The following is a 27,992-nucleotide window of genomic DNA, read 5'->3' as shown; positions in this document are numbered from 1 at the left end:
AATTAAAATACTTGTGAGCTAAATTCAGTCCCTTCACTACTTGTTTGCCTATCTGGTAAAGATAGAAAGACATTAATAAAATGAGGAACAAACTAAAGTAAACGTGTGTCCTTGGATGAGGAGAGCAGGACACCATTTAAGCCTATTAAAAAAAAAAAAAAAGCAGTTGACTAGTCAGTGAAGTTTTCCCAAAAGAAGTGGCTATTGTGCTGAGATCTGAAGGATAAATAGATGCTATCTAAATGCAGAGAGTACTGAGGAATGTTCTAGGTTTAAGCAACCTAAAAAAAGCCTAGTAGTAAGCCTGGCACCGGTGACTCATGCCTATAATCCTAGCTACTCAGGAGGCTGAGATCTGAGGATTGCTGTTCAAAGCCAGCCTGGGCAGGAAAGTCTGTGAAACTCTTTTTTTTTTTTTTTTTTGGTTGGTTGTGGGGCCTGAATCTGGGCCTGGGCGCTCTCCCTCAGCTCATCAGGTCGACACTTGCGCTCTACCACTTGAGCTACAACGCCATTTCCGGCTTTTTCTGCTTATGTGGTGCTGAGGAATCGAACCCAGGGCCTCATGCATGCAAGGCAAGCCCTCTACCTCTGAGCCGCCTTCTCAGCCCCAAGTCCGTGAAACACTTTTCTTCAATAAACCACCAGAAGACTGGAAGTGGTACAGTGGTTCAAGTGGTAGAGTGCTAGCCTTGAGCTGGAGAACTGAGGGACAGCGCTCAGGTCCAGAGTTCAGGCCCCATGATAGATTTTTTTTTAAAAAGGTGGTGGTGGGGGGTAGGAGTGGCTGGGTATTACTGGTGTTCATGTCTATAGTTCTAGGTACTCTGGAGGCTGAGATCTGAAGATCATGATTTGAAGCAAGCCTGGGTAGAAAAGTCCAGGAGACTCTTATCTCCAGTTAACCCTCAAAAAAGCCAGAAGTGGAGTTGTAGTTGAAGTGATAGAGTAACAGTTTTGAGCAGAAAAAGCTAAGGGACAGTGTCCAGGCAATGAGTACTAGTTCTAGTACTGGCACATAAAAGAAAGAAAAGGCAGAAAGGAAGGACCAAAGAAAAAAAGGCCAGTGGTGGAGGTGGAGGAGCATGATGAGTAGAAAATACCATGAGTTCAGGGTGTTTGAGTTTGAGGGATGTTGTGAAATAAGACTGGAGAAGCAGACATGGATGGAGCCATTTTGCATTTTACCTTTACATTTCTTATTCTTATTGTAAGACTCATAAGAAGCCATTGAATAATTGTCTGTGACAGGATTAACATTATATGGACACTGATTGGCACGACAGGCAAGTTAATTAAATGTAAGAATAGAATTAAGAGGCCATAATCTAAGGCCCAGACAAGGCTGGGATGGGGGGTGGGGGTGGGGGGTGTCATCAAAGGGCAGTGGATAAAGGCAGTGACCGAGAGAAGTGTATTGATATTATCTGTTACTTGTCAATGACAATGTTAAAGTCACTGGTAATGGCTTATATTTATTTCTTTTTAATGCATAGAAGAGTACCTGAAGCAGTCAGAATTGAATACCTAATTTCAGTGATAGGATTGTGTTTGAACACAGATTCCCCCCCCCCCCCCCCCCAGTCCTGGGGCTTGAACTCAGGGCCTGGGCACTGTCCCTGAGCTTCTTTTGCTCAAGGCTAGTGCTCTACCACTTGAGCCTCAGTGCCACTTCCAGCTTTTTCTGTTTATGTGGAACTGAGGAATTGAACCCAGAGCTTTATTCATGCTAGACAAACACGCTACCACTGAACCACATTCCCAGTCCTGAACACAGATTCTTAATTATGTAAAATTTCAAAAGTCCTATTTATAGATACACACATGTTCATGAGATCAGGTCAATACTAAGACATTTTTCTCTACCATTGGATTTTTCTGTCCTTAACTTACTGTTGTCTTCTGTGAAGATAAGCCATATATATGGGTGTATGATTACAATTTTTACTGACATGTAGAAAATAAAAAGAAAGAAGGACTTATTATATAGTCTGATTTAAACTTGTTAAACACGTTTGCATATGTGTTCTAAGAGGATGTCAGGACTTTTGTGCAGAAAGACAATCAATAATATACTATCTATTTTCTCCTTGGACAGCATTTGCTACAGATGCAAGTTAGATCCCTCCCTCTCCCCTCTTTTGTATTGCAAAAGAAGCTATTTTCTTATTTGTATCTTTTAGTAAAGCACTGAAACAGCAAAATAATCTTTTTCAAATTAGAAATTTGACATGGCAAGGGAAAAATTAAATGGTCTTTTCATTATTTGTTAATATTGTCTCCACCAGATCAATAAATCGGAGAAGCCCGAGAGCTGTGATAATGTGAAGGTGGTTGTTAGGTGCCGGCCCCTCAATGAACGAGAGAAGGCAATGTACTACAGACAGGCCGTCAGCGTGGACGAGATGAGGGGAACAATTACTGTTCATAAGACTGATTCTTCCAATGAGCCTCCAAAGACATTTACTTTTGATACTGTTTTTGGACCAGACAGTAAACAACTGGACGTTTACAACTTAACTGCAAGACCCATTATTGATTCTGTTCTTGAAGGTTACAATGGTAAGTGAGCATTGAGATATACTGTTAATGCCCTACAAATTCATTTGTTGTAACTGTAAAGTTTGATGAGTTGTAGAAAATATATGAAGTTGAACCAAGTGCTGGTGGCTCACACCTGTAATCCTGAGATCTGAGGGTTGCAGTTCAAAGCCAGCCCTGACAGGAAAGTCCTTGAGACTTTTATCCCTAATTCACTAGCAAAAAAACAGAAGTAGGGCTGGGAAGGTAGCTCAGTGGTAGAGCGCTTGCCTTGCATGCCTGAGGCCCTGGGTTCGATTCCCCAGCACCACATAAGCAAAAAGAAAAAAAGCCGGAAGTGGCGCTGTGGCTCAAGTGGTAGAGCACTAGCCTTGAGCTGAAGAGCTGAGGGACAGTGCCCAGGCCCAGAGTTCAGGCCCCATGACCGGACCCAAAAAAAAAAAAAAAACAAAAAAAACAGAAGTAGAGCTGTGGTTCAAGTGGTAGAGCACTAGCCTGGAGCAAAAAAGCTCAGGGACATCACCTAGGCCCTGAGTTAAAGCCCCAGGACTGGCACAAGATAAAAAAGAAAAAGCAAAAAAATGGTTAATTTGCTTTGGCAAAATTTTGCATCTGTATTCATGAGAGATATATGAATGTAATTTTCTTGTAAAGTTTTATCTGATTTTGGTATGAGACTAATGTTGTTGTAGAAAATGAGTTGAGGATTATTTCCTTTTCAGATTTCTAGAAGAATTTGCCTAGAATTAGTATTTCTCCTTTAAATAGTTGATAGACTTCATCTATATAGCCACCTGTCTGGGTGAGAAGGTTTGTAAATTTTACCAGATTCAATCTATTGAATAGATTTGTGGATACTCAGTTTATGTTTTCTTGAGTGAGTTTTGATAATTTTCTGTCATGGGATTTGTATATTTCATTGAAGTTGATACTCCATTGGCAAGAAGTTATTAACATATTTAGTATGTTACAGTGCAATAATATTGCCTTTCTCATTCTTGAAAAGAGTGGTTTGTGTCTTCCCTTTTTTATCCTGTTTAGATTAACTAGAAGTTTATCTATCTACTGATCTTTTGAGAGAAAGTTTTTTTTTAATTAATTTTTATCTTTCCTGTGTTTTCTATTTCGTTATTTTCTGTGTTGATGTTTATTGTTTTTCTACTTTGGGTTCCATTTGATGTTCTTGTACTTTCTTGAAGTGGATGCTGTGTTTGTTGTTTTCAGAGCTCTTTTCTGATGCAGGAATTTATTTGGCATGTTTGGTACTGTTTTAGGGGCATCTAATAGGGTTGACATGTTTTCATGTTCAAGCAGTTTTAAATATTTTCTACCTTGACTTCATTATTTTGTCTATGATCGCTTGATTAATTAAAAATGTATTAATTTCCAGATATTTTGAGGTTTTCCAGAGATTGTTAATGATTTTAATTTATTTCAGTCAGAGAAAAAAATTTTGAGACGTGTTTCACATTTTAGGATATAACCTATAATTAGGGGTGTATATTCTGTTGTTGGATGGAGTATTCTATGAATGTCTATTATTAGATCAAATTGTTTGATAGTGTTGTTCAGCTTCTTCCATGTACTTACTTATTTTCAGTCAACTTGGTTTATCAATTATTGAGAGAAGTGCTTAATTCTCTGTTTTCTTATTTTCACATACCTTACAGTGCTATCAGAATTTTTGGCATGTATTTTGAATCTCCTTGAGCCTGTGTGCAAATGTTTAGATTTTTATATCATCTTGATGAATTAACCTCTTTTTAATTATGAAGTTTATCCTTGATGACATTCTTTGCTGTGGACTTTGCTCTGTCTGGTATTAACACAGATATTCTAGCTCTCTATTGTTTGACAGAAATATGGCATGTCTTTTTCCATCCTTCTAACCTAATTATTTTTTTTATTGAAAGCACATTTCTTTGTGTAAATCAATTTATTTTATTGTTATTATAAAGGTGATGTACAGAGGGGTTACCGTCTCATAAGCCAGGTAGTGAGTGAGTACATTTCTTTTTTGGAATACATCACCCCTTCCTTCGCTCTCTCCCAGTTTTTCCCTCTCATCCCTACTCACAAGTTCGGTATTGTTTTTTATTTTGATTTTGTTTGTCATGGGGCTTGAACTCTGGGGCCTGGTTCTGTCCTTCAGTTCAAGGCTAGCGCTACCACTTGAGCTACAGCATCACTTCTGACTTTTTCTGCTTATGTGGTGCTGAGGAATCGAACCCAGGGCCTCATGCATGCAAGGCAAGCACTCTACCACTGAGCCACCTTCCCAGCACCCTACTCACAAGTTCTATAGTTTATTTGTATTGAGTACCACTGCTGCATTTGTTCACCCTTTGACCCACCATTTCTGTCTTCCTTTGCCCCCCAAAGATGGATAAACAGAAAAGGAAAAAAAAACCCTGTTTCCATTTCCTAGAGTTCGTTTTGATAAATACTATATGATCAGAGGCAGGGAGGCATTGTGCCTTCGTGTTCCTCCTTTGGTCTCACTGTGTGAGACCTGTATAGTTTATCATGTATTTTAGATCTAGCTTCCGCATTTGAGAGAAAACATGTGCCATTTACCTCTCCGAGCTTGCCTTACCTCATTTAACATGATTTATTCTGGGTCTGTCCATTTCCTTGCAGATGACATTATTCTGAAAGCATATTTCTAATAGGTAGCTGCATTAGAGGTCTATCTTGATGATTATCCCAGATTCAGTGATGACTTGGAGGATTCCTAAGACTCATTATATTCTAGTACTTATAAGAAGGAAAAATAGTCTGGGAATGTGGCTTAGTGGTAGAATGCTTGCCTAGCATGCATGAAGCCCTGGGTTTGATTCCTCAGCACCACATAAGCAGAAAAAACTGGAAGTGGTGCTGTGGTTCAAGTGGTAGAATGCTAGCCTTAAGCAGAAGAAGCTCAGGGACAGTGCCCAGGCCCTGAGTTCAAGCCCCAGGACTGGCCAAAAAAAAGGACAAACAATCAGTAAAGGGGAAAGGTGTATGAAGCAACATTTCAAGAAAATCTGATGCAGGCTTTGAAGATTCTTTTCCCATTGGTCACACAGAATCTGTGGCATGCTTAATTCTTTTCGTTTTGAGTATGAAAATATTGCCACCAGCTGGATGGGATTCTTTTGCTCTGCTCAGATAGGAGTTGTGGGTAAATGAGAAGCTTTTCCTGTGCTGGCATTTCTGGGTTTTGAGTGCCCAAGGTCTGAGGCTAGACTGGTAGACCCAGAGGCTACAGCTTTAAACACTAAGAGCTGGAAGCCTGTTACTCCTGGCTTCAGATGACAAACTTATAGATTTGGATACTCAGGTTGGAGACTTACCCCGCTTAGCTCAACCACCAGAGAGCCTGGCATTTAGCAGCTATTGGAATCCTTGTTTTCTACTAGCAGCGGACAGCCACAGGCAGCAAGAGGCAGTGCCTTCTAGTGTTACAGCTCTTATGAAGGCCTTAAGGGCTGGAACTCCCAACTCTACTCTCATAACCCTACTGTTACAGCACTCAGGCCTAGGGTGTTGGGATCCTCAGCCCCTGACAGAAGTTAGTGTTTAATCTTTCAGGCCTAGGCCATCTGCAACCTCGGTCCCTAACACTTGGCGACTCTCTGGAACTCTTCTGGTGACCAAAGCCCAGTGTCTCATCTTCAGCTTTTCACAGCCTTTATTGTCTCTGTTATCTCTACTCTCCATCATTCCTGCCTTGTCTGCTTTCTGGAACTCTTGAGCTGTCTCTGGTTGCTACTGCCATGGTTGCTGCTGCCAGTGCTGCTGCCTTCTCTGTTGTAATAGAACTGCTGCCTCTTCTGCCACTAGCTCAATCTACTTAACTAGTGATAAAGATTAAAAATAAGAGAGAGAGAGAGAGAGAGAGAGAGAGAGAGAGAGAGAGAGAGAGAGAGAGAGAGAGAGAGAGAGAGAGAGAGAAGCCTTTTATTGGGACTTGTGTTATACTACCAGGGCGACAGCACAAGTGTTTGTGGGCTAACTTCCTACCTATATAGTAAAACATGGGTGTGGCTAGAAGGTCTTGTACCAATCAAGGCAGTGAAAGACTGAGTTTGCTCATAGCACCATCCCTCTTGTAGACAGGGGACCATTGCACCAATCCTGTAAGGCTTCCATACAAATGAAGGACTGTGTTTGTACCAGTCACGTGTCTTTCAGCTGTGCCACCATGGAATTACTTCTCTGGCTTGGAAATGGCTGCAGGGTCTTCTAGAACTCACAAAGACTTGTGGTGGCAAAAGTTCAGCATGAACTGTTTGAAACAGTCATGGCTGCTACCACAGGAGCCAGAGGTGTGCATTGGCAGGGGTGGTTACCGTGTAGTTTCTTCAGGGCATCTGTATAGTGCTCAAAGCAGCTTGTGCTAACAATAGGTCAGTCTAGCTGTCTCCTTCACTGATAGTCCTTCACTTAGTCAGGCCATTAAAGAAGAGTATAGCTGGGTGCCAGTGGCTCACACCTAAAATTCTAGCTACTCAGGAGGCTGAGATCTGAGGATCATGGTTCAAAGCCAGTCCGGCAGGAAAGTTTGTGAGACTCTCCAATTATACAAAAAAAAAAACAGACGTGGAGCTGTGGCTCAAGTGGTAGAGCACTTGCCTTGAGCTGAAGCATGCAGGGACAGTACCCAGGCCCAGAGTTCAAGCCCCACAACCAACCACACCAACAACAAAAAAGTGTATGGTGGCATACACCAGAATCCTAGCTTCTCAGGAGGCTGAGATTCAAGGACTGGTTTTTGAAGCCACCCCAGCAGAAAAGTCCTGGAGGCTGGGTTAGATATGTGGCCAAGTGGTAGAGAGCTAGCTCTGAGCAAACAGTGAGCATGAGACACTGAGTTCAAGCCCCAGAACCAGCAACCAATCAATCAATCAATGTTTAAAAAAAAAAAGTGTTTATAGTAAAGGCTTATCCTTAACAGTGATTTTTTTTTTTCTTCAGTACTGGGGTTTGAACTCAGGACCTTATGCTTGCTAAGCTGGCATTCTGCCACTCGAGTCATGCCTCCAATGCTGCTTTTTGCTGGTTGTTTTGGGTAAATCTAGTGAACTTTTCTGTCCAGGCTGTCCTCAAATCAAAGTTCTCTGGATTTTAGCCTCCTAAGTAGCTAGGATTACCAGTGTGAGTCACTGGCCCCAGCTTGCTTCATGTATGTTCACCTCTTCTGGTTTCAGCTGGGAAGGTTAACTGAGTCACCATACTCCCACCTTGCTTCAAGTAGAAGTATTAATGGTTTAATTTTGAGTTAACAGAATTAAGGGGTCTTTTTTGGGCTTGCTCTTTCTCTCTCTGTGTCTCTCTCTTCTCTTTCTGTACATAGAGAATGTATATAGAGAAAGGATATGTGTGTGTGAGACTATGCATATGTATGTATATATGTCTTCCTCTGTGTCTCTTCCCCACTACCCATTACCTACAAACGTTACGTCAGCATTCTACCACCTGGTGTTTTGCTGGTTAATTGGAGATGGAGTTTCACAGACTGTCCTGCCTGGCTGGCTTCAAACTGTAGTCCTCTAGGTTTCAGTCTCCTGAGTAGTTAGGATTATATGCATGACTCACAAGTGTCTGTGACTCTGCTTTTTTTTTTTTTAACAGTGATGTTTATGTAGCACAGAGTGTATATTGTACATGTTGATAGTAAAAATGAGATTTGTACATTTTATAACTACTTAATAAAAATTTAAAAGTGAGATTTGTAACAGAACAAAGTTTGAATTCAGGAGAAAAAATACATCACAGTGTGTCAAAGGTTTTTTGTTTTTTGTTTTTTTTGGTCCTAGGGCTTGAATTCAGGGCCTGGGTGCTGTCCCTGAGCATCTTTGTGCTCAAGGTTAATGCTCTACCACTTGAGCCACAGTGCCACTTTTGGCTTTTGAGCGGGATAAGAGTCTCACTGGGACTTTTCTGCCTGGGTGGCTTCGAACCATAATCCTCAGATCTCAGCCTCCTGAGTCACTAGGATTATAGGCATGAGCCACCAGCACCCAGCTAAAGGAATTAATTTTGACAGCTATTGTTCTATACCATTTGAATCTAACAGTAACTGAGTCTTTCCCTCATTTTCAGGGACTATTTTTGCATATGGACAAACTGGGACAGGCAAAACTTTTACTATGGAAGGCGTTCGAGCTGTTCCTGAACTTAGAGGAATTATTCCCAATTCATTTGCTCACATATTTGGTCATATTGCCAAAGCAGAAGGAGATACCAGGTAAAAGAATATTTTTATTTTCTAATGTTAAGATATATAAATATAGGAAAGCAATACAAGTATAAGCAAGCTGTTCTTATGAATATTTTACTCTTATGTGCTAAAATATTTTATATATAGATTCTTGGTTCGAGTGTCATATTTGGAAATCTATAATGAAGAAGTTCGTGACCTTTTGGGCAAGGATCAGACACAGAGATTAGAGGTAAGGAAATTGAAATTGGAGTACTTTCCAAAGCAATCATGTCCTCTTTGTACAGAAAGTACTTTTAATATTTTAAATAGCCTTATACACATATCATCTTGCAAGCACAGGCATATCTGCAAGTAAACCACTGAAGGCATACTGCTGAGTCAGTTGATAAGTGAGTGGTAAATTTGGTAGATGTTCCCAAATTTTTAGAATTTTAAGATATAAGACAAAAGATGACCTTTAAAACAGTATTGGAGCCGGGCACTGGTGGCTCACGCCTATAATCCTAGCTACTCAGGAGGCTGAGATCTGAGGATCATGGTTCAAAGCTGACTTGGGCAGGAAAATGCGTGAGACTCTTATCTCCAGATAACCACCAGAAAACCGGAAATGGCGCTGTGGCTCAAGTGATAGCATGCTAGCCTTGAACTGAAGAGTGCCCAAGCCCAGAGTTCAAGTACCACCATCAACAAAACAAAAAAACAATATTGGAATTGCACTGGAAGTGGTAATGATATGTATTTCCTTGGCTTATTGTCATCATTAACAAATTTAAAAGACTATTAAAGTCAATGCCTGTTAGCATTTTTTCTTTTGAGTTTATATGCATTCGATAGTAAAATAATGCACTTGTAATATTTTTACATACATTATTAAAACATTGATGTGCTAGCCCAGGCACCAGTCAATGGCTCATGCCTGTCATCCTAGCTACTCAGGAGGCTGAGATTTGAGGATCATGGTTTAATGTCAGCCTGGAAGGAAAGTAAGTCTGTGAGAGTCTCATCTCCAATTAAGCAACAAAAAAGCCAGAAGAGCTGTGGCTCAAGTGGTAAAGTGCTAACCTTGAACGAAAAAGCTCAGGGACAGTGCCAAGGCCCTAATTCGTCATTGGTATGTTTTCCCTGTAAATTACTTCCATGAGTATAGGTATGTTATCCATGTGTTCCTGACCATATTGTCACAATCTTACAGAAACAGTAGATGCTCAATAAATAACTATGGAAGAATTACAATACAAATGTAAACTCTTGTGTATTTTTTTTTAGGTTAAAGAAAGGCCTGATGTGGGAGTTTATATCAAAGATTTATCAGCTTATGTGGTAAATAATGCTGATGATATGGATAGAATTATGACATTAGGCCACAAAAACCGTAAGTGTAATGCCTACTTATGATTAAACATCTCTATGTTCAGTAGGCTGATTGCAAAGCAACTATGGCACTTTGTACCATAGACGCTGAATGGTCGGTGTTTTAAATGCTATCTCTTTATTTACTATGAAGGGAGCATATATAAATGAAAGATTGTTTCCAGACCAAACAAAATGCTGTTTCTTCTTAATAATGGCATTCTTTAAAATTCATATTTGCTATCTCTTGTTAGTTATAACTATATAATATAGATAAAATAGAAAGCACTTGGTAAGTGGTAAAATGTTTATGCTAAGTGCTTTATAAGACTCTCCTTTAAGCTTCACCATAATTTGTGAAGATATTTAAGACGTGTGTGTGTGCGCGTGTGTGCGCGCGTGTGTGTGTGTGTGTGTGTGTGTATGTGTGTGTGTGTGTGTGTGTGTGTGTTGGTCCTGGGGTTTGAACTCAGGGCCTGGGCACTTTCCCTGAGCTTTTGCTTAAGGCTAGCACTCTACCACTTAAGCCACAAATTCTACTTGTGGCTTTTTAGTAGTTAATTGAAGATAATAAGAGTCTCACAGAATTTCCTTCTGGGGCTGGCTTGAACTGTAATCCTTGTATCTCAGCCTCCTGGGTAGTCAGGAAAACAGACTTGAGCACTGGTGCCTGGCTTAGTCCTACTTTTTGAATGAGGAAACACTTAAAGTAACTTGTTGCCAGGCACAATCTCAAATTAACTAGGAAAAAGCCAGAAGTAGCGCTGTGGCTCCAGTAGTAGAGTGCCAGCTTGAGTAAGTATGCTGAGGAACAATGCCTGGGCTCTGAATTCAAGCCCCAGTATTGACTCTCTCTCTTTCTGTCCCCACATAACTTTTCTTATGTGTGTGTGTGTGTGTGTACACACATATACATATACATACACATACACATACAAATAATGTGTCTTATTTGGAAATAAGAGACTCAGGACTTTCCTGCATGGACTAACTTTGAACTGTGATCCTCAGATTTCAGCCTCTTTAGTAGCTAGGATTACAGGTGAGAGCCTCTGGTACCTAGCTTGTATGCTTCTGTTTTTGTGTATAGTTTTAAAGAGAGATGGTTCTACCATGTTGCCCCCAGCTAGCCTTGACCTTCTGACCTCAGCCATCCTCTTCCCCAGAGCCTCCCTGGTAGCTAGGACTGCAAGTGTTTATCACTATACCCAGCTTTGTAAATTATTTGTTATTAGACACTAATACTTGAGATTGAAATTAAGTACTTTGTATAAAATAATGTATTTAATATGAGGACCATTACTAATTCTTTTATTATCAGCACAAATTAAGGGAGGGATTTCATATGGCTAAATCTACCTGTGGTTTTATGGTTTAACCATGATCTCTGGCATTGACTGTGAAAAAAGTTAAGTATTTTAAGTATAAATATTTTAAGTATAGTGAATATTTAGAATATTTAATGGATATGCAAGGTTCTCTGTTGTAATTTTAAGGGATTCCTTTCGTTATTAAAGGTTCTGTTGGTGCAACTAATATGAATGAACACAGTTCTCGCTCCCATGCCATCTTTACAATTACTATCGAATGTAGTGAGAAGGGCGCCGATGGGAACATGCACGTCAGGATGGGCAAGCTCCATCTTGTAGACCTTGCTGTAAGTAACAGGGTCTTACTTAAGGAAGATTGCTTCTGGTGATCCATTTATCTCTTAAGTAAATAGAAGATAAAGTATAGAGGTGTGACTTAGGTTGTTATTCTCTTTCACTTATGTATTAGAGGCTATTTCAAGTACACGTGAAAGTAAATGGGAGGGCTTAGGTGGTTCTTACGTGTAATCCTAGCTACTCAGGAGATCTGAGGATTGAGGATCACAGTTCAAAGCCAGCCCAGGCAGGAAAGTTCATAAGACTCTTATCTCCAGTTAACTAACAGAAAACCAGAAGTGGCACTGTAGCTCAAGTGGTAGAGTGCTAGCCTTGAGCTGAAGCCTCAGGCCCAGAGTTCAAGCCCCACAACTGACCAAAAAAAAAGTAAATGGTCAATCTCCTTTCATTTATTCTCCCCTACTTCTCTTCCTTTTTTTTTTTTTTTTTTTGGGTCCGGTCGTGGGGCCTGAACTCTGGGCCTGGGCGCTGTCCCTCAGCTCTTCAGCTCAAGGCTAGTGCTCTACCACTTGAGCCACAGCACCACTTCCAGCTTTTTTCTTTTTGCTTATGTGGTGCTGAGGGATTGAACCCAGGGCCTCAGGCATGCAAGGCAAGCGCTCTACCACTGAGCCACCTTCCCAGCCCCTTCCTTTGTTATTTCAAAGCAAAGTCCAGACATCACATCAGCTACCTTACTGTTAAATTACTTTTGTAAAAATGTTTGGAAAGAACTGAGTGCCAGTGGCTCATGCCTATAATTCTAGCTACTTGGAGGCTGATTACTGAAGATTGTGCTTCAAAACCAGCCTGGGCAGGAAATGCTGTGAAATTCTTATCTCCAATAAACTACCAGAAAAACGAAGTGGCGCTGTGGCTCAAGTAGTAGAGCACTAGCGTTGGCTGAAGAACTGAGGGACAGCACCCAGGTCCAGAGTTTAAGCCCCACAACGAACAACAACAAAAAAATCTTTGGAAAGAATATTCTGCTGCTTGGGCTGGGAAGGTGGCTCAGTGGTAGAACGCTTGCCTTGCATGCCTGAGGCCCTGGGTTCAATTCCTCAGCACCACATAAGCAAAAAGAAAAAAGCTGGAAGTGGCGCTGTGGCCCAAGTGGTAGAGTGCTAGCCTTGAGCTGAAGAGCTGAGGGACAGCGCCCAGGCCCAGAGTTCAGGCCCCACGACTGGACCCCCCCCCAAAAAAATATTCTGCTGCTTGGCACTTGTGGCTTATAACCTACAATCCTAGCTACTCACGAGGCTGAGATCTGAGGATCAGGATCATGGTTTGAAACCAGTCCAGGCAAAAAAGTCCATGAGTCTCTGATCTTCACTTAGCCACCAAAAAGCTTGAAGTGAAGCTATGGCTCAAATGTTAGAGCACTAGCCTTGTTCATAAAAGCTAACATACAGCACTCAGGTGCTGAGTTCAAGCTTCAGGACCAGTACACACGCACATATACACACATGAATATTCTGTTGTTTTTAGTTTTATCTCTGTTTATTTCTAGGGTTCAGAAAGACAAGCAAAAACTGGAGCTACTGGACAGCGCTTAAAGGAAGCTACAAAAATCAATCTTTCCCTTTCCACGCTGGGTAATGTGATTTCTGCTTTGGTAGATGGCAAAAGCACTCATGTGCCTTATCGTAATTCTAAATTGACTCGTCTTCTTCAGGATTCCTTAGGCGGAAACTCAAAAACCATGATGGTAAGACTTAATTCATGGTATTGTTCATTTCAGGCAAATTTAAGATTCTAATTTATGCCCATACTAATGTGAATAACATTTATGTTGTATTACAAAAAGAGAGCCACATATCAAAAGTAAAATAATTTTTAAAATGTTATTTTGCTCTTTTGATTTGTGGCTCTCTTTTTGTAATATAGCATGTATCTTAGCCTTCAGTGTTGTCATTTAGAAACCTATGCAGTGAACATTCTTTTCAGAAAGGTCAAATTACATGTGTATTTTTTCAAACATTGTTTTGATATACTTGTAAAGGTAGTATTAATTAATGGTAGCGTAAAGCTATCTGTATTTCTCATTTAACAGTGTGCAAATATTGGGCCAGCAGATTACAATTATGATGAAACTATCAGTACTTTACGGTATGCCAACCGTGCTAAGAATATTAAAAACAAAGCTAGAATTAATGAAGATCCAAAGGATGCTCTGCTTCGTCAGTTTCAGAAAGAAATAGAGGAATTGAAGAAAAAGCTTGAAGAAGGTAAGTTCTTTGTGAAGTATTAATCTTAATGTCAGCTAAAATTGTGTTGGTTGACTACAAAATGTTCCAACAGAAACCAGTATTAAATGCCCTTTGAGCTTCAATCATTGGTACTTAGAAGAATATCAAAATATCTGGGCTGGGGACGTAGCTCAGTGGTAGAGCACTTGCCTGGCATGTACAAGGGCTGAGTGTCAATCTCTAGCACTGAACAAAAAAACAAAAAAAAGTCTAGAAAGTAACTTGGTACCTATATACTTTAGCATTTTTGTTATACTAAAGTAAGATAATACAATATTTGTGTATGTTATTAAAAAATGGGTTAAGCTGGGTGCCAGTGGCTCTTACCTGTAACCCTAGCTATTCAGGAGGTTGAAATCTGAGAATAACAGTTCAAAGCCTGCCTGGGCAGGAAAGTCTGTGAAGACTCATCTCCTATTAACTACCGGAAAAGTGTGGCTCAAGTGATAGAATGCTAGCCTTGAGCTGAAGAGCTCAGGAACAGCACCCAGGCCCAGAGTTCAAGCCCCACACCGACAAAAAAATTTTTTTAAATTAAAATTGCCATTTTAATCCCCATAACCTTTTGTAGATTTTTATGGACACTTGTTAAATAATGAATTTTTATTTGTGTATAAGAGCAAATTCTAGGCTGGGAATGTGGCTTAGTGGAAGAGTGCTTGCCTAGCATGCATGAAGCCCTGGGTTCGATTCCTCAGCACCACATAAATAGAAAAAACCAGGAGTGGCACCGTAGCTCAGTAGAGTGCTAGACTTGAGCAAAAGAGGCTCAGGGGCAGTGCCCAGGCCCTGAGTTCAAGCCCCAGGACTGGCCAAAAAAAAAAAAAGAACAAATTATATGTTTTTTAGAAGCAAATGACCAGAATTCTGCTTTGTGATTAATATATTACTATTGTTTGGAGTATAAGAAGGTATCAGACAGTTATGGGTAAATTACTTTGCTGCAAGTGAAATTGCATTTCATGGCTTTATACACTTAAGGCTATGAAATACTTACGCTTTCATACTGAAATTCGAACATGAAATTCTATTTTGGAAATTATTTTCTAAGATAGTGCTAGCAGATGGAAAGGCTTGTAAGTCTTCTTCATGAGAGCGAGAACTTCCCAGTTCATTGGTAGGTACCGAGGCCCTCCTGGCACTGCCACGCGGGGTCAGATGGGCTTCTGATGCTAGAGCCTCTGCAAGCCAGTGAAACAGAGACACCTACTGGCCTGTGTGGAAGCTGGTTGCATCATCTGGACCCAGAGATGCTGGCCTCTTCACAAATGCCTGGAGACTATGCTGGCGCAATAAACTAGAGTAAGGTTATTGAAGAAAGGCAGTGAGTGAACTGTATCTTAGATGATGAATTTCAGTGCTTTAAGTATGACCACTAGGTGGTATTTATAGCCAATATAAGATTCTTAATTTCTCAGTTATGCTGATGTTGGCTGTGTGTATTTGTGGAATCCATTTATTTTTCGTGTGTGTGTGTGTGTGTGTGTGTGTGTGTGTGTGTGTGTGTGTGTGTGTGTGTGTTGGCTGTGTGTATTTGCGGAATCCATTTATTTTTCGTGTGTGTGTGTGTGTGTTGTGTGTGTGTGTGTGTGTGTGTGTGTGTGTGTGTGTGTGTGTGTGTGTGTGTCTTCAGACCTCAGTCTCCTGAATAGTTAGGATTACAGGTGTGAGCCACTAGCGCCCAGTATGATTTGAAATTTTAAATTAAAACTTAACTTCTTTTTAGGGCCTTTAAAAAAATCTTTATTTTGGGCTGGGAATGTGGCTTAGTGGTAGAATGTTTGCCCTGCCTGCGTGAAACCTGGGTTTGATTCCTCAGTACCACATAAACAGAAAAAGTCAGAAGTAGCTCTGTGACTCAAGTGGTAGATTGCTAGCCTGGAGCAAAAGAAGCTCAGGGACCATGCCCAGACCTGAGTTCAAGCCCCAGGACTGGGGGAAAAAAAATCTTTATTTTTAAATAAAGTCTCTGTATTTTTATCTTGTTCTCAGATTAGGTTATATGATATACTACTTAGGAACATTAAAAAAACATCAAAAAAAATAAAAAAAATTTAAATTTATATTTGGGACAACAAAAATCTTAACTTTTTTTGGGGCGGGGGAGGTCCAGTCATGGGGCCTGAACTCCGCCTGGGCACTGACCCTCAGCTCTTCAGCTCAAGGCTAGCACTCTACCACTTGAGCCACAGTGCCATTTCCGGCTTTTTTTTCCTTTTGCTTATGTGGTGCTGAGGAATCGAACCCAGGACCTCATGCATGCAAGGCAAGTGCTCTACCACTGAGCCACCTTCCCAGCCCAACAACAAAAATCTTAATGAAGAAAATCAATGCAGGCATTTTTCAATAGCTAATGACACCGTACAGACTAAAACTATTGTATTAAATTTCTATCTAAGGGGAAGAAATATCAGGCTCTGATATCAGTGGGTCAGAAGAAGATGAAGATGAAGAAGGTGAACTTGGAGAAGATGGAGAAAAAAGGAAAAAGAGAAGGGGTAAGTTTTGTTTCATGTCATAACCAGTAGAAATTCACCAGGGTTGCTACCTAGTGCATGCTTTGCATTTTGCTGGTTTTAGTTATGGTAGCAACTTGAGCAGAGGATGTATGCCATATAACTGTTTAGCTTTGCAGTGTTTTTATCTTATACTGATCTCCTCTTTAGAAGTTGACTCAGTACCATATGGTGTGGGTTTTGTTTTGTGTTTTGAAATTTCAAATAATAAATTTGAATGAGGACTAGATGATTTACTATAATAATCAAATGAGCTCTCATGCTTACCCTATTATGGGCTATGTGTTAACAGGTATGATAAAACCTGTTGTGCTAAAAGATGTTGATAACTTGCAAAAGAGAAGGATATATTGTGTCAGCCTACATTTCCAACCTTTTACCCTAAGTATTTATTTCAGAACTCTCTTCCATTCATGTGGATCATTGTTTTCAAGCTGGTGCATATTTGCTTGTCTTATCTAAATGATCTTATTGAACATAAGCCCATCACTGCTTGATCAGGAGCCCCAAATGTAAAAACTGTAGAGATTCTTTACATTCAAAAGATAGGAAAAGCGTGCTTTAGAGCAGGAGTTTGCAAAATACAAATCTAGCCCAAACCTGTTTTTATCCATGAAATTAAAATAGCCATGTCCATTTGTTTACCTATGTCTGTGGCTACTCTCACAAAAGCCAAAAACACTAGCTATCCTGTTGCAGGAACCATTTGCAGACCTCTGGCTGAGAGAAATGAATTTATGTTCATACCTAGTTTTTCATAGAGTACACTGGCCTTCTCAAAGGTAGTACAGATAGTAGAATTATGAAAAATAAAATTTTAAGCAGAAAAAGTGTGTCTCTTTAATATTGAAAGGTAACATGCTTTCCTTCTAGGTTGAGAAATTTAAAAATTTTCAGTGAGCCTTTGCTGTCAAACTTTAAACTTAAATACTTACATTTGACAGTTTGATTTATTGAGGAGATAGAGGAAAATTGGAGTTACACCATCTTGTTCAGGGGCAATTTATCAATACTACAACATTAATTACGTTTGACTTGGAGTTTTCAAACTTTGTCCCTTGATCTTATTAGAGAGACTTAGATCTCACTAAATGACCTATTTCCTTTTTAATTCTCTTCACTTCAACTCTGAATAATTATGTTTAGTTGAGTCATAGTATTTGTCCACCAAGAATCTAAAGAAACTCAGTTTCTAATTTCTCCGTATAGCTTTATGAAGTAAAGAATATAGATAGATGGACTGCTCCCAAGACTGATTTTAAGGGAAAGTGAATTTTGATTCTTGAATACAAAGCTTGATTGGCGGCTGGACATCAGTGACTTATGCCTGTAATCCTAGCTACCTAAGAGGCTAAGATCTGAGGATCTTGGTTCAAAGCCACCTGGGCAGGAAAGTCCGTGGAACTCTTACCTCTGATTAGCTACCAAAGGAGGAGGAGGAGGAAGAGGAGGAGGAAGAAGAAGAAGAAAAGGAGGAGGAGCAGCAGCAGCAGCAGCAGCAGCAGCTAGAAGTGGAGCTGTGGCTCAAGTGTTTGAGCCAAAAAAAAAAGCTCAGGAATAGAGTCCAAGACCAATCCGCTGCCCCCTAAAAAAAGTGTGATTGTTCTTTAAAATTCCTTCTCCAGAACTGAATTTTTCTATGTATGTGTGTTCATGTTCTTGTCTCCTCTCTTTTTGGTTTCCGTTGGGCTCACTTCTTTGTCTTCCAGGCAGTAGCAGCAGCAGTAGTTCAGACTCCACATGTTCTGTCATAGAGAAACCTCTGGATAAGTTCTTGCCTAGTGAGTGGTAGCTCTTCAATTCTCTAACAGAGCTTGGGCTTTTCCATAATCCATGGGCTTCATTTGAGAAATGCTACACCGCTGCCTGTCATTTTGATGAATACATGTTGGACGTCCCAGTAGAACAAAGCATGTGACAACTCCCCACCCCTTTCATTGCTTCCTGTTAACCATAATTGTTGAAACATATGCTTGAGCTTATGTTTGAGACAATGGAAGAGAGATTCATGCTTCTGCAGTTGAGATAATGTAAAGAGAGTTAGTAAGCTGTATGAAAGAATATTTCTTATTTTTTATTTGTGTTAAACATTTTTAATTCTACTCAGTACAAAGGACATTTAACAACAGATCCTGAATGTCTAAAAGTACAAATTACATTTAGTGGTACATCTGTGCCCAGCACAGGGTACAGTTAGAAACATTTTACATCTTGGTGTCCACTTCTTAGCAGTGGCTTAAGATTGAATGCTCCCAAAGATGTGAAGTTTCTAGCAAGGAAATATCAATTGAATAGTATTTTATTTCAAATGGACATTTATCCTTATTTCTGACTTACCTGATAGATTTAAAAATTGTCTAAGATGTGATTAAAACTCACAATCACATGAAGAAATTTACAATGGATCTATCTAGATGTTCTTCAAACATAAAGGATTTTTTTTGTAAACCTCAATTAAGTTGAAATTATTTAATTTTATTTATCAGTATTTTATTTACAGAAGAAAAGGGAGATGATGCTTTTTTCTACCAGTTTGCAGCTTACTGTCTTTTAGAGCATTATCTATGTATTCACCTTCTCCAAAACTAATTTAAAAAATGTTTACTGTTCTTACTGTTTTAGCTTTCTAGAAGAAGAATTTCAAGAATATTAAAACTTTTTGTCTACTGATAATTCTTAAGCAAGTTTCCAAATCAATTCATTTCAAAGGATAATCTGCATTATATATGAAATTGCTGTAGAGACCCGGTAGAGGTGCAGTTTTGTAGACTGAAATGTGAGGAATGTCTGTCTGAGTATGAAACATCGTAACTCATTTTTCTATGTTAAAGCTTACCACTGTGAGAAGGTAGTTATGTGAAAGTAGGCTATCAATTCAAGAAAATTTAACTGCTGTTCACATATCCAGCATATAACCTTTTATTGGTGGTGACACGGATGTGTTGGTGAAGAGGTGGTTGTCCCAGCATGTGGTTGCTGTATGTAGCTGTATGTAACTGTGTGTTCATACCCTTCCTGTAAATATATGAATGACCTTTTAGGTGTCCCTTGCTTGAATCATCACTTGTCATTTACTTTTATAGATTCATTGTTATAATTGCCCTTGAGAGTCTATTAATAGGTTGAATGTAAGTTTGTTATTATACAGGTGTACTTCATTTTATGTATGTAACAAATGGGTTTTTTTCCTGGAAAAAAAAAAAGCTTATAAATCAAATTGGAAAACTCCAATACTTTGTGAGCCAGCTGTCCTTAAAAAGTCTTTGTTAAACTGGGCACCAGAGGCTCATGTATATAATCCTAGCTATTCAGGAGGCTCTCTGATCTGAGGATCATTGTTTGAAGCCAGCCCAGGTAGGAAAGTTTATGAGACTCTTATTTCCAATTACCCACCAAAAAAGCTGCAAGTGGAGCTGTGGCTCAAGTGGTAGAGCACCAATCTTGAGCAAAAAAAATTTTTTTAAAAAGCTCAGGGATAGTGCCAAGACCCTGAGTTCAAGCCCCAGGAACGGCACCAAAAAAAAAAAAATTCTTTGTTAAGTTGTTAATCAAGTAATATTTAGTGCAAATTGCTATAAACTAATTTGTTCATTTAGTTGTTTCAAAATTTTACTGTTGGGCTTTCTTAAAATGGTGGACACCTGTAATGGATCTTTATGTTTGAAGAAACATTGAATTGGGAAATGAATTTGGAAATGAACAATGTGGATTTCGTTACTTTTAATTTACTAGTTTTTGATATTGGCCTAATTCTCTGCTTTGCTGTCTTAGATGACTTGTCAGGTCTTCGCAGATTCCCAATTCCATGTCTGCCATTAGCATAACCACATGGTGCTGAGTTGCTCCATTTCCAGGGGTTGGGAGTCAGTGTAATCTCTACACTGAGTTATAATCTTAGACTAATCTTAACACTCTTGCTAAAATTCTACCTCTCACTGCATTGAATACGCTTTCTTTTTGTTTTTAAGTGAACGCTTTCAGTTTTGATAATGATTTGTTTTATTTCTACACTGACACTACAAAAGAATGCTATTATATACATTTTCTTTGTTTTACAAAGGAAATAATGTTTTCCTTTTTTTTCCCTCCTCATCTCTGTGCTCCTGTCTGCGATTTGCTTACCACTTCTTATTGCAAGATCAAGCAGGTTGGTGTGATTGATTTGCACTCCACTTGGTACAATTACTTACAAAGAACTTCACTAGCTAAGTACATTATGCTTTCAATTTTTAATTTTTTTTACAAGGTAAGTATTTATATTTTGTATTGTTAAAAAACACTTTCAACTTTAAAATTTTGTTTTTTAAATTCTTACAGACTCATTAAATCAAATTCTGGAAATACAAATGTAATTTGACTTTCAAACACTTTCTCCTTTTTTTTTTTTTTGATGGTTGTAGGGCTTGAACTCAGAACATGGGTGCTGTGTCCCTGAGCTCTCTTGCTCAATGCTAGTGCTCTACAACTTTGAGACACATCTCGACTTCTGGTTTTAGAGTGGCTAATTAGAGATAAGACTCTCATGGCCTGGGCTGGCTTTGAACCACAATCCTCAGATCTCAGGCTCCTGAGTAGCTAGGATTACAGGTGTAAGCCACCAGTACCCAGCCATTTTCCTCCATTTTTAAGAGTCAGGTGCCTGTTGCCTAATTCAGTTCTCACTCCCTTGAAGTTCCTCCCTGGCTCTCCCTTGCCAGTTAACCCTCACAGTTTTACTCAGCATAGGATAAAGAGCAACTGAAGGGTTTACTAATTCTATTTGGCTTGATTAAATACTCTGTGGCTCTTAACATTATCTCTTAGACTATATTTGTCTGAAATTTTGTGCTAAATTTTATCAGGTGGTTTTAGAAAATGAAGGGTTTTTTTTGTTTATGATTTTTTTCTTTACTGATTCATTTGATTGATATAAAGAGTTTGTTTGCTTGTCTTTTTTTTTTTTTTTTTGTAGCAGGTATTGAGACCAAGGGCCTTGTGTGTGCTTGGCAAGTGCTCTGCCACTAAGCCTTCCCTTTTTATCTTAAAAGAATACATAAGTTGCGGCTGGGAAGGTGGGTGGCTCAGTGGTAGAGTGCTTACCTCACATGCATGAGCCCCTAGGTTTGATTCCTCAGCACCACATAAACAGAAAAAGCCGGAAGTGACACTGTGGCTCAAATGGTAGACTGCTAGCCTTGAGGGCCCAGCCCAGACTTCAAGGCCCACGACTAACAAAAAAAAAAAAAAAGAATACCTATGTGCTAGGCATCAGTGTAATCCTAGCTACTCAGGAGGCTGAGATCTGAGGATCGTGGTTCAAAGCCAGCCTGGGCAGGAAAGTCATGAGACTCTTATCTTTAATTAACCATTGGAAAACTGGAAGTGGCGCAGTGGTTCAAGCGGTAGAGCATTCACCTTGAGCTGAAGAGCTAAGGGACAGCGCTCAAGCCCAGAGTTCAAGCCCCACAACTGACCAAAAAAAAAAAAAAAAAAACAATGAGTCAGGTGCCAGTGGCTCATATCTGTAATACTAGCTATTACAGAAGCTAAGATCTAAGGATCAGGGTTCAAAGCCAGCCTCGGCAGGAAATTCTATTGAGACTCTAATATCCAATTAATCATCTAAAGCTGGAAGTGGAGCTGTGACCTTGAGCTAAAAAAAGCTCAGGGACCTGAGTTCAAGCCCAGGACCATAGTGGGGGCAAAAAAGAAAAAGCATGTGCTCTATTCTCTCATTTGAGGAACCAAAATCCTTTTAAGGTTGAGATAGCAGGTCCTCTTCTGCGCTCCCAGAGTGCAGAATTCTCCCTGAGTCCCTGTGCCCCTAGATTAAAGCATCCTGAGGATTCTAACAGGTCTCTTCCCCTCTGAAGGCTAAAGCCTCCATCATCCAAGTGAACAAAGGATAAAAAACAAACCAACAAACAAGTAATTTTTAGGGATGCTTGTTTTTACATGCCTGGGTAGGAAGTTGGTATATATTTAGCTTAAAATGTTATTCAAAGACATAATAATTTGTCAGCATGATGTTGGCTGACATAGTAAATTATTTCAATAACATGTTACAACTACCCTAGCTACCTATTCATGTTGTCTTCATGAAGATAATAGAGTAGTAACATTTTTGCTGCTAAAGCATAAGTTTGGAAAAATGGTTTTGCATTCCTAATGTAATTCATGGAATAAGTTAATTCTTCAAGAGGCATGCATTTTTATATTTCTGCACATAAAATCTTTTTATTTTACTGCCTTTTAATGGATTTTGAAACTATGATTTTAGCTACTAACAAAACAAAACCCTAAAAGCCTAAAAGTGCTTGTATTCATATGTTGATCCCAGTATTTCCTCTATCCTACTAATATTCCATATATATATATATACATATGTATATGGATGAATGTTTCAGCATATTTTCTACTTTTCTTTAAATATTTTGTAACTCAGGTGGAAGCCTTTTAACATGCATGTACTTTCTATAAATCTAAACTTACACTTTTCTCCTTCATATTTCTAAGAAATGGTATTATTTTCATTATTGTTATTCGACAGTATTGAGGTTTGAACTCAAAGCCTCACACGTGCTAGGCAGATGTTCTGCCTCTTGAGACATTCTGTCAGCCTCTTTGGGAGTTGGTTAATTTTGAGATAGACTCTCATTTTGCATCTGGGCTGGCCTGGATTGTGATACTTCTTTTTTTTTCTTTTTTGGGGGGCAGGTCCTGGGCTTGAACTCAGGACCTGGGTGCTGTCCCCGAGCTCCTTGTACTCAAGGCTAGTGCTCTACCACTTGATCCACAGCTCCACTTCAGGCTGGATTGTGATTCTTCCATGCTTCTGCTCACACTACCACACCCAGCCATTGGTTGAGATGAAATCTTTGAACTTTTGTTTTCTTTTTTTGGCCTGCCTGGCCTTAAACAGTAGTCCCTTGATCTCTCCCAAAGCTGCTAGGATTACAGGCTTAAGCTAGCACATTCAGCAAGAAGTCATATTATGGATGGGAAATCCTTTCTAAGAATTCATTGACAATAGGAATTAAATCACTTGTAAGGATTATTTTTTTAGCAATGTATTTCAAAAGGTTTAATACAAGGAACTGTGAACAATGAATCAATAGAATCACATCCGGACTTGGAATGCAATGAATCACACCATACCAAAGCATGAACCTGGATCAGTGCTTTTACTTACTTTTTAGATTGTTTCGTGGCTTATGTTTTGTTTTAAAATTGTAGTTCTGTACAAATGAAGGTAATCTCTTTTAAACCCTTAAGATTTCTTATATATTGTCTTAAGGAGTTTAATTGTTCCTTTCATGATTCCTGAAAGAGTATATTCATATGTATCTTCAAAATTATTTTTCAGGTATTTTTCTTTTTATCAGCAGAGGTTAGATTCTGGGTGGAGATATTAACAATTGAAGAAACCACTTGACTTTGTATTTAATTACCAGGAAAAACTAACCAAAAACTCACGTTGCAATTTTTTTTGCCTATGTATTATTTTGGATATACAAATTTGCTTTTTTTGTGGCTTTCTTACTAATTGTTCTTTTCTTATTTTTCTGCACGATTATTTTGCTTCTCTTTCACTGATTTTTTTGTTGTTGTTCTTAAGTACTACTGCACCAAGTGGGCAACAGTTTGAACATATTTAGGATCATAATAAATAGAAGTGAGAAATAATACTGTTTTAGGGGCTGGGAATGTGGCTTAGTGGTAGCATGCTTGCCTAGCATGCATGAAGCCCTGGGTTCGATTCCTCAGTACCACAGACATAGAAAAAGATGCAAGTGGCACTGTAGCTCAAGTGGTAGAGTACTAGCCTTGAGCAAAAGAAGTTTAGGGATAGTGCCCAGGCCTTCAGTTCAAGCCCCAGGCCTGGCCAAAAAAAAAGAAAGAAAGAAAGAAAGAAAGAAAAAGGTAAACTACCTATTGGTTTTGTATGATTGCGTATAGACAGGCAGGTCTATATGGAAGATAATTTGCGTGTCTGAAACACTGAATGGATTTATTGATTGTGGCAATTAAATGACTCAAATAGGTAAAAAGAAAGTTTCCCCAGATAAGATGGTTGAGATGCAAGCAAAAATTGACGAAGAGAGAAAAGCACTTGAAACAAAACTTGACATGGAAGAAGAAGAAAGAAACAAGGCTAGAGCTGAATTAGAGAAACGGGAAAAAGATCTTCTTAAAGCTCAGTGAGTATCATTGAGTTGGGATGGATTTACAAATCTCCCTAGTGTCTTTTGTTGGATTTGTAAGTAGAAAATAGAATAATAGTTAAAAGCTTGATAGTTGTCTCCAGTCATGGGTGGAAAGTCCAATGTACGTTGTACATTTCTAAACATTAAATCTGTTTTAACTAATCTCTGTGTGGGAGGGGAAAATACTCATGAGTTCAAATCATAGTTCAGTAATGAACTTAATAATATTACACAGTGGTATAATTTGGTAGAGATGCCACATAAATTATATTGCTACTTTGAAATTATACACCCAAATTCTTACTGAATTTTGGAAAATATTAGCAGAAACAATAGATAATCAGTGAGTTTAGAGTATTCTCATTTTAATTAATAGACAAGAACATCAGTCTTTGCTGGAAAAATTATCTGCCTTGGAGAAGAAAGTAATTGTTGGTGGTGTTGATTTGTTGGCCAAAGCTGAGGAGCAAGAGAAACTTCTTGAAGAATCTAATATGGAGTTAGAAGAGAGGAGGAAAAGAGCAGAGCAGCTTCGCAGAGAGCTTGAGGAAAAAGAGGTAATATGACTTTTTGGTAAGTTTAATAATTTTTCTAATTAACTCTTCCAGTGAAAAAGCCAAATATCCATAATCTTAATGACAATCTTAAGCAATTTATGGATTTGTTTCAATATATTAGTTATGAAACATTGTGCCTGGGTATAGTGATCCATTCCTGTAATCCCAGCTGCTCAGGAGGGAGAGATCAGGAGGACCACAGCTAAGGCAAAAAGTTATAGAGAAGACTCCCCTCCCATTCAACCAACAAACCAAACATGCTTATCATCCCAGGTACTGGAGAGGAGAAAAAGGTAATGGTTTAAGGCTAGTCCAAGCTAAAAGACAAGATCCTATCTGGAAAAATAACTAAAGCAAAAAAGGCATGGCTCAAGAAATAGTGCGCCTACGTAACAAGTGGGAGGCTCTGAGTTCAAACTTCAGTACCACAGGCACACAAAAGTAGTAAGCCGGGCGCCAGTGGCTCATGCTTGCCATCCTGGCTACTCAGGAGGCTGAGATCTGAAGATCATGGTTCAAAGCTAGCCAGGGCAGGAAGCTCCATGAAACTCTTACTCCAATAAACTACTAGAAAACTGGAAGTGGTGCTGTGGCACAAGTGGTAGAGCGCTCGCCTTGAGCTGAAGAGTTCAGGGACAGCGCCCAGGCCGAGAGCTCAAGCACCACGACCCACCAAAATAAAGTAGTTACTACACACACACACACGCACGCGCGCACGCACGCACGCACGCGCGCACGCACGCACGCACGCGCGCAGCGCAGGCGTGCACGCGCATATATACATATATATATATTTTTTAAGTGACTTAACAAAGGAAATTATTCTAAAGTTTACCGATTTTTATCATAGCAAGAACGTTTGGATATTGAAGAAAAATATACCAGTTTACAAGAAGAAGCACAGGGAAAGACCAAGAAATTAAAGAAAGTGTGGACTATGCTGATGGCTGCAAAATCAGAGGTTGGTACATGTCAGTATTAAATAATCTCTAAATGTCTTAGAAATTACTGCTGATGTACTTCTGAATTTTGAAACAGTGCCTTTGATTAAGCTCCATTAAGAGCCGGTGGCCAGTGGCTCACGTCTGTAATCCTAGCTACTCAGGAGGCTGAGATCTGAGGATCGCACTTCAAAGCCAGCCTGGTCAGGATAGGCTGTGAAACTCTTATCTCTAATAAACCACCAGAAAACTGTAAGTGGTACTGTGGCTCAAGTGGTAGAGTGCTTGCCTTGAGCTAAAGAGTTGAGGGACAGCACTCAGGCCCAGAGTTCAAGCTCTATAACTGACAAAAAAATCCATTAAGAACCCCTGGATGGGCCAGGCGCTGGTGGCTCATGCCTATAATCCTAGCTACTCAGGAAACTGAGATCTGAGGATCACAGTTCAAAGCCTGTCTGTGAGACTCTTAGCTCCATAAACCACCAGAAAACTTCAAGTGGCACTGTGGCTCAAGTAGTAGAATGCTCACCTTGAGCTGAAGAGCTGGGGGATAGTGCCCAGGCCCAAAGTTCAAGCCCCACAGCCAACCAAAAAGAAAAAAAAAAAAGGAACACCTGCATAACCCCTGCATAATGTGTATTTACTATTTTCGCGTCAGGAAAGTTTCTTCATCTCTCCTTTAATTATGAAAGCTGCCTTTGCTCGGTACAATAACCTAGGCTGGCAGTTCTCTCAGGACTTGAATACATCATTCCATGCCCTCCCCGTTCTTAGAATTTCAGTGGAGAAATCTACTTTTATTCTAATGTTGTATCCTGCAGTGAGTTGTCTCTTTATCAATATATGAAGTGACTTTTGTCTTTTTTGACTAATTTTGGTTTGAATCTGCATTGTCAGATATGAATACAGCTACTTCTGCTTGAATCTAGGCTCCATTGCTTAGAAAATACTTTTCCAGCTGGGTGCAGGTGGTTCACGCCTGTAATCCTTGCTACTTACTCACTGTAATAAGCCTGTGCTTGTTTTTGCCCATGAGGTGCATTTCTGCTAGGCAACAAATGATTGGATCTTGTTTAGTAATCTAATCCTCCAGTCCTTGTCTTTTAATTGGAGAATTAAGACCATTTACATTTGGTGTTATTATTGAAAGTTGTAGTAATTCATTTTGCTATTTTTGTTATGCTGTTTCCTTCCTAGTCCTCATTTGCTTATTTGCTCATCTGAAATGTATTCTTTTCCATATTTTCATGGTTATGTTTGTCTTCCTTTTTGAATAAAGGGGTCCCTTAAGTATCTTCTTCAGTGGCGACCCAGTGGTCATGAGTTTCTTTAGTTTGTATCATGGGAAGATGTTATTTTTCCTTCAATTAGGAAGGATATGCTTACAGTTTATTTGTTTATTTACTTATTTAGCCAGTCCTGAGGCTTAAACTCAGGGACTGAGCACTTTCCCTGAACCTCTTTTCACTCAAGGCTAGCACTCTATAGCTTGAGCCACAGCACCACTTCTGGCCTTTTCTGTTTATGTGGTCCTGAGGAATTGAACCCAGGGCTTTGCGCATGCTAGGCAAATACTCTACCACTAAGCCACATTCCCAGTCCCCTGCTTACAATAAAGAAAATGTTTATCAGAGGTGTCATTTTAAGTATTATCTATTAAGCTAATTTAATAACCTGAAATAGTGATAGTGTTGCTCTATATGTTTTCCATACTGACAAAATAACCGTTCAACTTTTTTGTCCATTATTTTGGGTGAGCTCTCATAGGACCTCATAGACAAGTGATCTATGTCAAGTA

General features: G+C 39.4%; 1 protein-coding gene across 3 annotated transcripts in view; it reads left to right on the top strand.

The window, feature by feature from the left end:
- The window catches only part of LOC138807900 (kinesin-like protein KIF3A), a 40,895-nt gene that overhangs the window by 2,318 nt on the left and 10,585 nt on the right, over positions 1-27,992 (top strand). For 2 of the 3 annotated variants that reach the window (XM_069993715.1, XM_069993714.1), the window contains exons 2-13: positions 2,289-2,562; positions 8,629-8,773; positions 8,894-8,978; positions 10,016-10,121; positions 11,617-11,756; positions 13,256-13,453; positions 13,799-13,973; positions 16,394-16,492; positions 18,220-18,291; positions 24,534-24,690; positions 25,073-25,253; positions 26,104-26,214. In XM_069993715.1, coding sequence (XP_069849816.1) covers positions 2,289-2,562; positions 8,629-8,773; positions 8,894-8,978; positions 10,016-10,121; positions 11,617-11,756; positions 13,256-13,453; positions 13,799-13,973; positions 16,394-16,492; positions 18,220-18,291; positions 24,534-24,690; positions 25,073-25,253; positions 26,104-26,214 — 1,743 coding nt within the window. The remainder of the gene's footprint in view (positions 1-2,288; positions 2,563-8,628; positions 8,774-8,893; positions 8,979-10,015; positions 10,122-11,616; positions 11,757-13,255; positions 13,454-13,798; positions 13,974-16,393; positions 16,493-18,219; positions 18,292-24,533; positions 24,691-25,072; positions 25,254-26,103; positions 26,215-27,992) is intronic. The other variant, XM_069993716.1, reaches the window with a different exon arrangement.

The sequence above is a fragment of the Dipodomys merriami genome, unplaced genomic scaffold (genome assembly GCF_024711535.1).
Source record: "Dipodomys merriami isolate MVZ:Mamm:240054 unplaced genomic scaffold, mDipMer1.0.p SCAF_44, whole genome shotgun sequence".
Taxonomy (NCBI): Eukaryota; Metazoa; Chordata; class Mammalia; order Rodentia; family Heteromyidae; genus Dipodomys; species Dipodomys merriami.
Note: the sequence above shows the minus strand (reverse complement) of the source record. Positions and strands in the feature narration are given on the sequence as shown.